Below are 12393 nucleotides of genomic sequence, written 5' to 3'. Positions count from 1 at the left end.
CACAAATTAGATATTAGAAAAAACGTTCTGACAGTGAGGGTGGTCAATGAGTGAAACAGGTTACCCCGGGAGGTGATGAGTTCTCCTTCAATAGAAGTGTTGAAACAAAGGCTGGACAGACATCTGCCTGGGATGATTTAGTGAATCCTGCATTGAGCAGGGGGTTGGACCCGATGACCCTGGAGGTCTCTTCCAACTCTACCATTCTATGATTCTATGACATTCAAGGTCATCATTAAATATGGTCAACTTTTACCTAGACGTTTTATTTCACAGATTTGTGGTAACGGACATAAACAAGACCGGCGACTACACGTGTATTTTCAGTTCTGTCACAGAAGTAAAAGGGACATTTAGTTTACAAGGTAAGACAAAAACATGATCACTCATTTCTCTCCTTCCGTTAACTGCAGTTGTGTAAGGGAGTCTTCAGACAAGGAGGATATCTTTCCGATTCCTAGTGTAGATTTTGCACCAAGGGGACAGATTAATACAAGTGAAAGACCACATTCCAGGTGACAGAATATAAAATTATGGTGGTCCGACCTCTGAAACCCCCGGCGATCTCCAGATCTGTGCCACCTGAATATCCTATGAGAATGGAGTGGCAGAGCACATACGTTACCAACACACCATTACCGTCTATGAAGATGGAGGGTGATCGATAAGCTGGGCAATCTTCTCCATTCATAGAAGTGAATAGAGTAGTAATCACATGTGCGCATTGCCACTCCATTCACATGGGGCATTCGTGGAGTGCAGATCTCAAGAGTGCTGGGGATCCAGCAGTTGGTGTCCCAGCAATCTGCCTGCATGGACTGGGAGAGCACTGTTCCCACAGCTACAATGTAAGTGAGGCTTGCGCTGCTGCTGGCAAGACATTCAGGGGAGGGGGGGGGGGTGAACAAAGAGGGTAATAAAAGCTTTGGGGCCATAGAGGGGTCATCCTTACTTTATGGGACTACACAAGGGACCCCAGGACTTTTTGGGGCTACAGAGGAGACACCAGGACTTTGTAGGTCGCTGGCTGTGATTGTTTCATCGAGCGCTAGCTCTGATTGGCTGAGCTGTGGTGCTCGAGAACCAATCACAGCCAGAGCTTTTCTGAAGGCGGGAAATTTGAACCCCTGGCCAGGAAGCGCTGAGAGAAAAATACAAGCAAGTGTCGGGGAGCTGCAGAGAAGACGCAGTGGAGTGAACAGAGGCTGTTAGGTGATGTATTTTTTTTATGCAGCTAAGACTTATACAGTAGGATTTCCTACTGAAAAATTGCATCGCACCACCCAAATACCCCACTTTCGTGCAATGCGATGTATCAGAAAGGAAGGGTCCATAGGGAAACATGGGCTACAAAACATCACAAATCGTGGTAATCTTTAGCAACCCGTAATTTTATTTTCCTCGCAGTGTCACAGGCTACAAAACATCGCTAATGTGTAGGAATCCATAGGAAAGCATGGGCTTTACATACATGCAATTCATAGCACTGTCGCACCGCGAGAAAATCACACAATTTTGTCGCCTGTGTGAAATTGGCCTAAAAAGCTAGTGTACTTTTTAAAAACTTTTGACACACTAGAGCAACATTTCAAAAGTTTTGACCGGGGTGCTGAGACCCCTGCGGATCACAGAAATTAAGGGGAGGCAGCACTCTCTCAAGCGCTGTGCCTCTTCGACTTCTTTGTTACTTCTTGGCGTCTCACATCAGCTGAAGACAAATACATAGATGTCTATAGAAGTCTATGTGTCCGTTTTCAGCTGCCGAGAGGAGCCAGTAGGCAGTGAAAACAGCCGAAGAGTCACAGTGCTGCAGCCCCTTCATTCCTGAGATCAGCGGGGGTCCCAGCACACTGATTCCCACTGATCAAAACTTTCAAAGGTTTTCAAAAAGTGCAGTTAACGATAGCACTTAACTAATATCTGCCGCTGTAGAATTAAAACTTCTGCTAAATAAGTTAAATTCATGGCTTTTCTTCCCTTGTTTTAATAAATGTCTCATGTAATGATATTTGTGGATGTTTTTTTCTTTAGTGCCTCTGGTTTATGGTGGGAGCAAGGGCTTAGTTACCTATAATGGAGATTCCGTAGCCCTTAAGTGCCATACTAATACTCACAATCCCCAGAGATGGCTATGGTACAAAGTTATGGAGAACGAGCTGGTAAGTTAAGATGCTTTGTATTTCACCTGGCTGTGCAGTTATACATTGCTTATCTCAATTTTCAGTGTACAAAATAGAATAATGTGAAGGGCTCGTCCAGAATTAGAAAAACATGAATGTTTTCTTCCAAAAACATTACCATTCATGTCCTGTGTGGAGCTAAGCCCCTTTTCACTTCAGTATCAACTACATATTTAGAGAAGAAAGAAACATGCAGTGAATAATAGTCAAATGAATCCACTATATAGATAAAGTGCAATGGAAAAAAAGCAGTGCTTAAAGTGACCTTCTCGTTTCAGGACAAAATTCTGTCTCGGGACCAGAGGGGATGGGGATATGTTATCTGCATTTGTTCTTTTCTGCTGTCTGATTTGCCAATTTTGAGTCCCATTTTAAGCCTCCAAGATGGCTAATTCAGTCCTCACACTACCTAAATCCCATAGTGCATTGGTAGTGTCAGACTACTAATTCACTATACCTGTTCACTGATTGCCAGAGCTGCTCATGTGATCAGCACTGGCTATTCAGAGAGAAGTGCACAGTGTATATTAGTTAGATAGAAAATTGCAGCGGCCATGTTGGATGGCCAAAAACCAGGACTGGAAACAGCAGATCGGACAGATGACAAACAAAAACAACTGCAAGTAACATACCCCCCAACCAACCCTCCAGATCCAGAACAGAAGGGGTGGCACTATCCAGCAAGAAGACCTGGATGGTGGGAGTGGGGTGTTTGGATTACTGAACACGATACATTAGTAATTTCTCAATATACAGGACACAACATACATTCTTAGACTTCTTATATATGAGGTGGCCATCTCCTCAAAAAAAATAATATTAAAGCTACACGCTGGCAAAAATACCTTTTTCCATGCCTGCCCTCTCGCCTGATCGCCAGTCACACTCTAGAGGTCTCTGCAGTGTATTCCAGTGTAGTGGCCCAAACGGCCCTACAGGATAGCCATACAAACATATGTCCTAAAATACCTGGCTATGTGCTCCTACGGAGACATAGAAGGTATCGTAGAGTGGAGAGACCCTGTCTTCCCCCTTCTTTACATGCTTAAACTAGTTTGCCTGGTAACAGCTTGCTCTGGATTGGCTGTTGCTATAGAAAATCCCTGATTGATAGAGGGAGGTGGAGAAGGTACAGGGGAAATGAGTAGGGTGAGACAGGATGTGAGGTGTGGTTAGTGATAAAAGGCACAAAAAGCAGGAGGAAGTAAAGGTGGAGTTGAGAGAGAGGTTGTCATTGGGAGGGGGACGAGAGAGAAGGTGGGCAGCCGTGCTGCTGAAGTGAACGTTGCTGGAGTGGAGAGCAGGAGCTCCAAAAGCTACAGAATCAAGTGCAGTGTGGAGGAGAACAGAACTGGGAACTGTCTACACAATAGAGTAGGGAAAGTGCAAGCAGCCCTATCATAGTTACTCCATTTTCTGCTAACTTAATCCTTTGGAAACAAACCCTCAAATAACTAAGACTGGTGGGATTCTTCTTTGAGTAACCTTAGACCACAGAGAGAGGGTTGAAGTGGAATTGCATGTGTTATCCAAGTGTCTTGAGCAACGTTAACTTAAATGCAAGATAAGTCTGCACCACTGTGAATCGTAACTGTTAATACATGCCTTTACAAAAATCTAGTAAACTGTGTACCTTCGGTTTGCAACAAAGCTACGTGGACTTGTTATTTCAAAACCATCCACTGGAGTTCACCCCCCCCCCCCCAAAAAGGTACTGGCGTCACGCGACAACACCATTAGAACAAACTGTTATCATTACTTGAGTAACCTGTATTACACTGGGATTTCTTGGGAACCTTCAACTACACTATATCTGCCCATCATAATTCCATCATAATATGTGTTGCTAACATTGCACACGCAGGACATACAGCATCATTAGTATGATCTAATAGGTTATCTGTGAATCATCTTATAAGAAATATACCTCAACTGCAATGATTTTCTCCAAGTCAGCTTCAGATAAGATTGCCATTTGCAACAAGCTCTTATATATGTCCTGGAAGTATCCTACAAATTTTGGAAAAGCGTCGTCCACGTGAATACCAACTTCAGAGACCGGAATTTAAACACGTTGGTGGGAGTTGGGTCTTTGGACTTGGTACTGTCAGCATTCGTTTGTTGCCAGAATCATTTCTGCTTGTATAATGTTTAAATTGTTGGAGACTATGCAGCTATCTGTGGTTGAGTGCCATTAAACGTCAACCAGATCATCCTTGCATGTGCCAATCATGTCAGTTTGGCCTAGATTGTCAGTTGGCATTGCTGTCATATGCTACCTATTTTGCTGTATTTGTAATCATACATTCCAAACAGTGTCTTGTGATTGTTGTTGAGTATTTAATTCTATTCATTGTTATAAAACTATAAATAAAGCCTTAAAAACAAAGATTGCCTTTTATAGTGTCAGATCCTGGACCCACCGGAGGGTCCTCTGAATCTCTGGTGGGCCAGTACGACCTTATGAGTAATGGTGTCCTCATTAGATGCGAAGGATAGGCTTTTCTTGTATTGCTTATTCTTTTTTTCCTCATGATCCATTTCTTCTCCTACAGGTGGCACTAAATTTATCTTCAGATTCCAAAAGATATAAAGAACTTAGCAAGAAAGGCAACGAAACAAACCTGAGCATTACAGACCTGTCTGAAAGTGACAGTGGTGACTACGTGTGTAAGGCCGAATTTAAGAATGTAGAAAGTGAAGGCCGGGTACATATTGTAGTCCTCAGTTACATGGTTCCTCTGAAGGTCTTCCTTGTGATCGCTGGTGAAGTTGCAATCTTAGTGGCTGTAATATTGGTCTATGAGTTCATGAGTAAGAAGAAACAGAATCAAGAAGGTAATTAATTCCTCTTCTTTATGCATTCTCCAATCTAAAAAAATCATACAAATTAAATGTTACCAAAACACAAGGCCTCGAATAGCTGAGTAGCCTTAAAAATAAAAAAGTTATGGAATACCAGTAGAGATGAGCGAACGTGATCGGCTCCGCCCCTTTTCGCCCGAACACCGAACTTTGCGAGCAATTCCGTGCTCGGGCGAAAAAAGTTCGGGGGTCGCCGTGGCAGCGCGGGGGGGTGCGGCGGGGAGTGGGGGGGAGAGGGAGAGAGAGAAGGCTCCCCCCTGTTCCCCGCTGCTGCCGCCCGCGCCGCCGCGCCTCTCCCCGCCCCCCGGCGCCCCCCGAAGCTTTACGCGCGGACACTGAAGTCCTCGGCAAAGCCGGTGTCCGGGAGCGTAAGTGTTCGTTAAGAACACGTTCGCTCATCTCTAAATACCAGGAAGCAAAACCAAAAATTTTAATCTTGTAGACCTCAGAGGTTTAAGTGAATGTGCAGCCTAAAAAGGGGTTATCCAGCTCCACAAAAGTTCTTAAAACTTTCTAACTGTGATGGAAAACCATAAAAAAGTCATACCTCCCCTGATCCCCTGCTGCTCCCATTAGGGCAATGCCTGATTGCTTGCTGTTCCTGTTCACATCCTGTTGCAGCAGCAATGCTGGTCCAACAATGGGACATGTAAATAGCTGTAGGTATTCACAGCCAAAGTGAGCCAATAACTGAATGAAGTGGTCACATGTCTCTGGTATTGATGATGTCATCACTACAGCAGGAAGTGGAAAGCAGCGGGAATCGGCCCTGTCGTTAGGTATTGAGTGAGGCGAGTATAACCTTCTTTTTTTTTTCCAACTCACTGAACAGATTTCAAAAAATTAGATGGCGGCTGGATATAGCAAAATGTAGCTCTATCTGCAGTCAGCAATAGAGAGAACAATAAACGTTATGAGCATGAATGAGATTTAGAGCTCTGCAAGAGAAAAACAAAGTTCTGACAAATATAAACATACTGGTCACATTATAAAAAGGAGTTTCTGCAAATTTTATGTGTAAATTCAGCCCTAAAAAATAGCTAATTATGCAAAATGATTCACCTTTTAAGTCACACTGAAGTTGAAAAAAGGTAGGTGCGGTTTACCAGTAGGTGGTGTGCTAAATAGAGATGAGCGAGCATACTCGTCCGAGCTTGATACTCGTTCGAGTATTAGGGTGTTCGAGATGCTCGTTACTCGTGACGAGCACTACACGATGTTCGGGTTACTTTCATTTTCTTCCCTGAGAAATTTGCGCGCTTTTCTGGGAAATAGAAAGACAGGGAAGGCATTACAACTTCCCCCTGCGACGTTCAAGCCCTATCCCACCCCCCTGCAGTGAGTGGCTGGCGAGATCAGGTGTCACCCGAGTATTAAAATCTGCCCCTCCTGCGGCTCGCCACAGATGCATTCTGACATAGTTCAGGGAAAGTGTTGTTGATGCCGGAGCTGCTATAGGGAGAGTGTTAGGAGTGATTTTAGGCTTCAAGAACCACAACGGTCCTTCTTAGGCCATAGAAATCGCAGATCGCACCTATGTGCGATCTGCGATTTCTGTTCTCTTCTCTATATGCGCCGACCCCATTGAGAACATATAGAAGACAAATCATTCTTCTCTGCCACAGCTGTAACAGCTGTGGCAGAGAAGAACGATGTTTGCCCATTGAATTCAATGGAGCCAGCAATACAGCAGGTTCCACAGAAAGCTATGGGCTGCCGGTGATCGCGGGATGAATTGTCGGGAAGGGCTTAAATATATAAGCCCTTCCCTGCAATTCATCCAGAAATGTGTTACAATAAAAATATATACCGGCGTATAAGGTGACGGGGCGTATAAGACAACCCTCCAACTGTCACCTTATACGCCGGTAATACAGCGGAGCAAAGAATAAAAATCATTACTCACTTCACCGGGCATTCTGCGGTGCTCCTGCAGGCTGTCGCTCCCTCCTGGTCCCCGGCAGAGCATTGCTTTCTGAACGCAGTGGTTGAAATCCCCGCCTCCAGAAACACACGTGCCTTCAGCCAATCACAGCCATTCAATGACATCATTGTCATTGGCTGTGATTGACTGAAGGCACGTGTGTTTCTGGAGGCGGGGATTTAAAGCCCTTCGTAGAGAAAGCAATGCTCTGCCGAGGACCAAGAGGGAGCGACAGCCTGCAGGAGCACCGCAGAACGCCCGGTGAAGTGAGTAATGATTTTTATTCTTTGCTCCGCTGTATTCCCGGCGTATAAGGTGACAGTTGGGGGTCATCTTATACGCCCCGTCGCCTTATACGCCGGTATATATTTTTATTGTAACACATTTCTGGATGAATTGCAGGGAAGGGCTTATATATTTAAGCCCTTCCCGACAATTCATCCCGCGATCGCCGGCAGCCCATTGCTTTCAGTGGAACCTGCTGTATTGCCGGCTCCATTGAATTCAATGGGCAAACATCGTTCTTCTCTGCCACAGCTGTTACTGCTATGGCAGAGGAGAACGATCTTTATGCTGACAGTGCGGGGGGGGGGGGGGGGCCCACTCTTGCCGCTATTGTGGCTTAGTAGTGGGACCTGGGAACTTGAGATGCAGCCCAACATGTAGCCCCTCGCCTGCCCTATCCGTTGCTGTGTCGTTCCCATCACTTTCTTGAATTGCCCCGATTTTCACAAACGAAAACCTTAGCGAGCATCGGCGATATACAAAAATGCTCAGGTCGCCCATTGACTTCAATGGGGTTCGTTACTCGAAACGAACCCTCGAGCATCGCGAAAAGTTCGTCCCGAGTACCGAGCACCCGAGCATTTTGGTGCTCGCTCATCTCTAGTGCTAAACAACTATTAGGCAAATTTATGAATCCTGACGGCTGGTTTAATACGGCCGAGAAAATTGAGAGATTTGTGCGTTGTCCAATGCACAAATCTCACATGAATATGAACCCCATTTTTTTGAATGGGGTGATAGACATGAGTGATTCTTTTCTCGCACTGCGATGTGAAGCAGGAAAAAAATAGCGGCATGTCCTCTCTTTGGGCGTACCCTTGCCCATTGTTTTTGCGATGCAAGGTTTCACTTGAAAACAATAGGAAACACTCCGCGATCCTCTGCTGTGGCTGTCAGCCTCAGCGGAGGATCGCTACCTCCCCGAAGTGATACAGGTGGATTCAACACAAAAACGCCTCGTATCCATGGGAAAGTCGCATGTTGGTGATTGTGTGACTGCCTAAGCCAGCCCAAAGATAGGACATGCCCCAATTTTTTTCCTGTATTGCACCACTCATGTATGTGACCCTATTCAAAAAAATGGGGGTCTTATTAGTGCAAGATGCCATGTGAAACCAGCCTAACACAGCCCAATGCTAACTTGAGGTTCACAATGTTAGTGTTATGTGAAGTTATTAGTTAGTAATTAGTTGTGTATAGAGACGAGCGAGCATACTCGCTAAGGGCAATTACTTGATCGAGCATTGCCCTTAGCGAGTACCTGCCCGCTCGGAAGAAAAGGTTCGGCTGCCGGCGGCGGGCAGGGAGCGACGGGGGAGAGCGGAGAGGAACGGAGGGGAGACCTCTCTCTCCCTCTCTTCCCCCCGCTCCACCCTGCTCACCGCCGCAACTCACCTCTCACCCGCACCGGCAGCCAAACCTTTTCTTCTGAGCGGGCAGGTACTCGCTAAAGACAATGCTCGATCGAGTAATTGTCCTTAGCGAGTACGCTCGCTCATCTCTAGTTGTGTACAGAGTATGTAACATTTTATTTCACATATTTATCGGTCTTCGCTGATTTTTTTGTATTTCTCTTCTGCAGACGATAAAAAGGACTATGAACCGATGTCGCAACTGTAAGAGTTCATTTCCCGTATTCTCTTAAACACATAGCTCTTCCTTTAGGATTTGGCCTCATTACATTTTGTCACTTTCTTTTCTACTTCAGAAAATCTGAGGACAGCAGCCTTGCCGAAGCCGGCACCACAAGACAGAGGAAGGCGTAATACCACAGGTAATATCATCTACAGGGAAGATACAATCTCCAGACAGCAGTGCAGGCAGGCATGTCTACATCTGGGATCTGGAGAAGTTTGATCAGATCTAAGTTCAGTTTAAAACGACACCTTTGTGTTCACCCCCGCTCGCCACTTCGGGGTTCCGTCTCACATGCTGAAAACAACATTGAGATAGCAACCTAGACGTAACGGTAGCCTTTAACCCCTTGAATGGCACGCCCGGAAATTTTCCGGGACGAGCTCCACTGCTCATAGCGACATAGCCCGGAAGATTTCCGGGCTATGTATCACTATGGGAGCTGCAGAGCACAATGCCACAAGCTGTGACAGTGTGCTCTGCCTGCACAGTCCCACAGAGAACAAAGCAAGGGCTTTGAAAAACCAGCAGAAGATATTGCCGATATGTCGGCAACCTCCTGCTTTGTTTACAGGTTGCCATAGAGACCATCGGCTTGTCAGAAGCAAGCCGATGGTCTCTGTGGCAGGGAGAGCTTGGTGCTTGGCTGTGAGAGGACAGCTAGGTACCTGCTCTTACAGCAGAGATCAGAGAAAACCTCCGATCTCTGCTGTGTTAACCCTTTACATGCTGCAGTCTATGTGACTGCAGCATGTAAAGGGCTGTCACTGCAGCATGTAAAGGGCTGTCACCATCGGACCCCCGGAATGTGATCAGGGGGTCCTGATGGGTCCCTGTGGAAGTCCCCTAAAGGGACAAAAAAAAAAATTAAAAAATTTAAAAAAAAAAAGGTAAAAAATTATTTAAAAAAATTATAAAAACACTTGTCTCCCTTTACTTTGTAAAAAATCAAAAATACAATCACACATGTGGTATCCATGCGTCGTAATGACCCAGAGAAGGAAGTTTATACATTATTTTACCCCTTAATGACATGGCCCCTTTTTTTCTTTTTTCCCCATTTCTTTTTTTCCTCCCCCCTGTTTAAAAAAATCACAACTTGTCCCGCAAAAAACAAGCGCTTATATGGCCATGTCAATGGAAAAATGAAAAAGTTATGGCTCTTGAGACGCAACTGCAAAATTAGTTGAAATTCAATGATTAGACCATTTTAAAAAACCTGCCCTGGTGGGCATGACAGGGTGGTAGAAAACCCGCCACTCAAGGAATGAAGACCACTTCGGTCCGCGTTTTACAGAGTTTCCCTCCCGCTCCTGCTTTTTAGAAAAACAGAAACTTTTGGCCATCTTGGCCTTGCCAGAGGTCAGTACTGTGAACAAATCTGGTAAGTATTCGGAAAGGTCTACTCACATGGGCAAGTTTAACACCCGAGTTCGGTTTGAGTTTGCAACTTACAGAACTCGGACTCATTAATGATGTTACAGTCGTTTACATGTGCAAGTTTTTTAATGGACTAATTGTGTTAAAAAATCGTAGCATGTCCTGTTATGGTGCGTTTTCATACACCAAAATCACCAGTCGATGCGTGGAGACATGGGATGCACTCATATTTCATGTGTGTGTGCTTAATTTTTTTGGCCTTGTATTTGTCCACGTGAATAAGGCCATATAGTGTGCTTAAAAGGTTTAATTAAAGGGAACCTGTCACCGGCTGTGAGCACCATATACTATAGTGCTCATAAGGTAGGTTCTCAGGAAACCGGGTAAGTATTTTTTATACTTACCCACCTCCCAGTGTCCACACTGTCAGCCTCAAAAATCAGCATACAAACCGTACATGAGACTCAAAGCTCCAGGCTTGCTTTCAATAAGTGGCATGGCAACTTTCTTGGCCTACAGTGCGTGTACTAGGGACAGGCAAGTATAAAATATACCTTCCTGCACTACGGAGAACCTCCATAACTTAGATTACGGTGCTCTTAGCCGGTAACGGTTTCCCTTTATGGGTCTGTTCACACTGCTGTGTATGTATGCCATACAGTTGCATACATCACTCATTAACTGCCATCGTGAAAAAGTATATAACGCACTGAATAGGGTTTTTTCACGACACGGCTGCATAAGAAATTACTGGACACTGGGGAGGATTTATCAAGGGCTTTGCGCCAGTATTTTGGTATTAAAAAAATGTGCGCATGAAGCATTTTTTTCAGAAAAATTTACAACTTTTTTCTTCTCATGAGGGTAGTTTCAGACGATTGTATGCACAACTATGCTTGCCACTACCAAGCGTAGTTGGCATGAACAGTTTTTCTTTTTTCTTCAGCTGCTCAAACTCTGCGCCATAGCGTAGGAGTTTGCGAAAAATGAGGAAAGATAAGTCCTGCCCTATCTTTCCTGCATATAGCATTAACACGTGGGAAAGATGGGTTAAGTCCTATCCTATCAGACCCAAGAAAAGAGCCAGTGAAAACAAAACCTTTCAAATCAATGGTTTCAATTTGTCCCATGTGTTTAAGCCCTGATACTGGTAGGAAATGTAGGGGGTTACATGAAGGGGACGGGACTACATCTCTCAGACAGATTTACTAGGACGTACACTAGATATTGGCATTTGGCATAAATTACAGCAGGCGTACATTTAAATTTCTCGTGCACAGAAAGGCAAAGATACAAATTTATTACAAGTTATGCGCTTCTTAATACATTTTGTGCATTTAGCTCCTACAGACTTCAATTTAAGGCTGGTGCATGAAATGCCAGTCTGAAAAGGGGTTTTGCAAGACACACACAAATTGAGTGTTCCCATCTCAGTTTTTCTTAGTTGAGATGGCAATCCATTGCTATAGTTACTCGCCAGCCGGCCAGAGACTGTGGAAAGAGCTGGGCAATTCAGCCAAGCATTTTAGCCAAATGCTGTTTCCATAGCTTTCATTGAAGTGAATAGGAGCTACAAATCGAGTGTGGCACATAACGCTACGCTGTTTCTATAACTCCCTGAATTACAGAAACAGTGTTATGCTGTCTCCGTTGTTCTCATTAACTTCAATGGGAGCTACAGAAACATCACTTTGCTGAAGCGTTCAGCTCTTTTCAATAGGTAGTTGAGACAAAGCATTAGGTTTTCCTATCTTGGCCATGAGATGCTGATGTGGGAACACCCCTTTAATAACGGACAGAGATCGTTATAAGATATAAAAAAAATCATGGCTGGAGTATTTATTCCACCACTGTTTCAGTGTCGGTGCTCCACAATGGTCTTCAATGTCCAATGCTACAGTGGTGATATCTCTGACTACAGATGTGACCGCTGAGGCCAGTGATTGGCTGTGATGTATATTGGATGGGTATGCTGTCTGATTTGTATGCTGTGTATATTCAAAGGGTGTGCATTGGGCACCTGATGGGTGTGTGGCACATGTCTGGTTTGTATGGGGCATCCTACAGACTTCAATTTAAGGCTGGTGCATGAAATGCCAGTCTTAAAAGGAGTTTTGCAAGACA

General features: G+C 44.7%; 1 protein-coding gene across 1 annotated transcript in view; it reads left to right on the top strand.

Annotated features, from left to right (window-relative positions):
- EMB (embigin) overlaps positions 1-12393 on the top strand; it is a 41404-nt gene that overhangs the window by 19773 nt on the left and 9238 nt on the right. Inside the window, exons 4-8 of the mRNA XM_066602739.1 lie at positions 277-365; positions 2032-2159; positions 4736-5018; positions 8837-8870; positions 8963-9028. Coding sequence (XP_066458836.1) covers positions 277-365; positions 2032-2159; positions 4736-5018; positions 8837-8870; positions 8963-9020 — 592 coding nt within the window. The 3' untranslated portion in view covers positions 9021-9028. The remainder of the gene's footprint in view (positions 1-276; positions 366-2031; positions 2160-4735; positions 5019-8836; positions 8871-8962; positions 9029-12393) is intronic.

The sequence above is a fragment of the Eleutherodactylus coqui genome, chromosome 5 (genome assembly GCF_035609145.1).
Source record: "Eleutherodactylus coqui strain aEleCoq1 chromosome 5, aEleCoq1.hap1, whole genome shotgun sequence".
Taxonomy (NCBI): Eukaryota; Metazoa; Chordata; class Amphibia; order Anura; family Eleutherodactylidae; genus Eleutherodactylus; species Eleutherodactylus coqui.
Note: the sequence above shows the minus strand (reverse complement) of the source record. Positions and strands in the feature narration are given on the sequence as shown.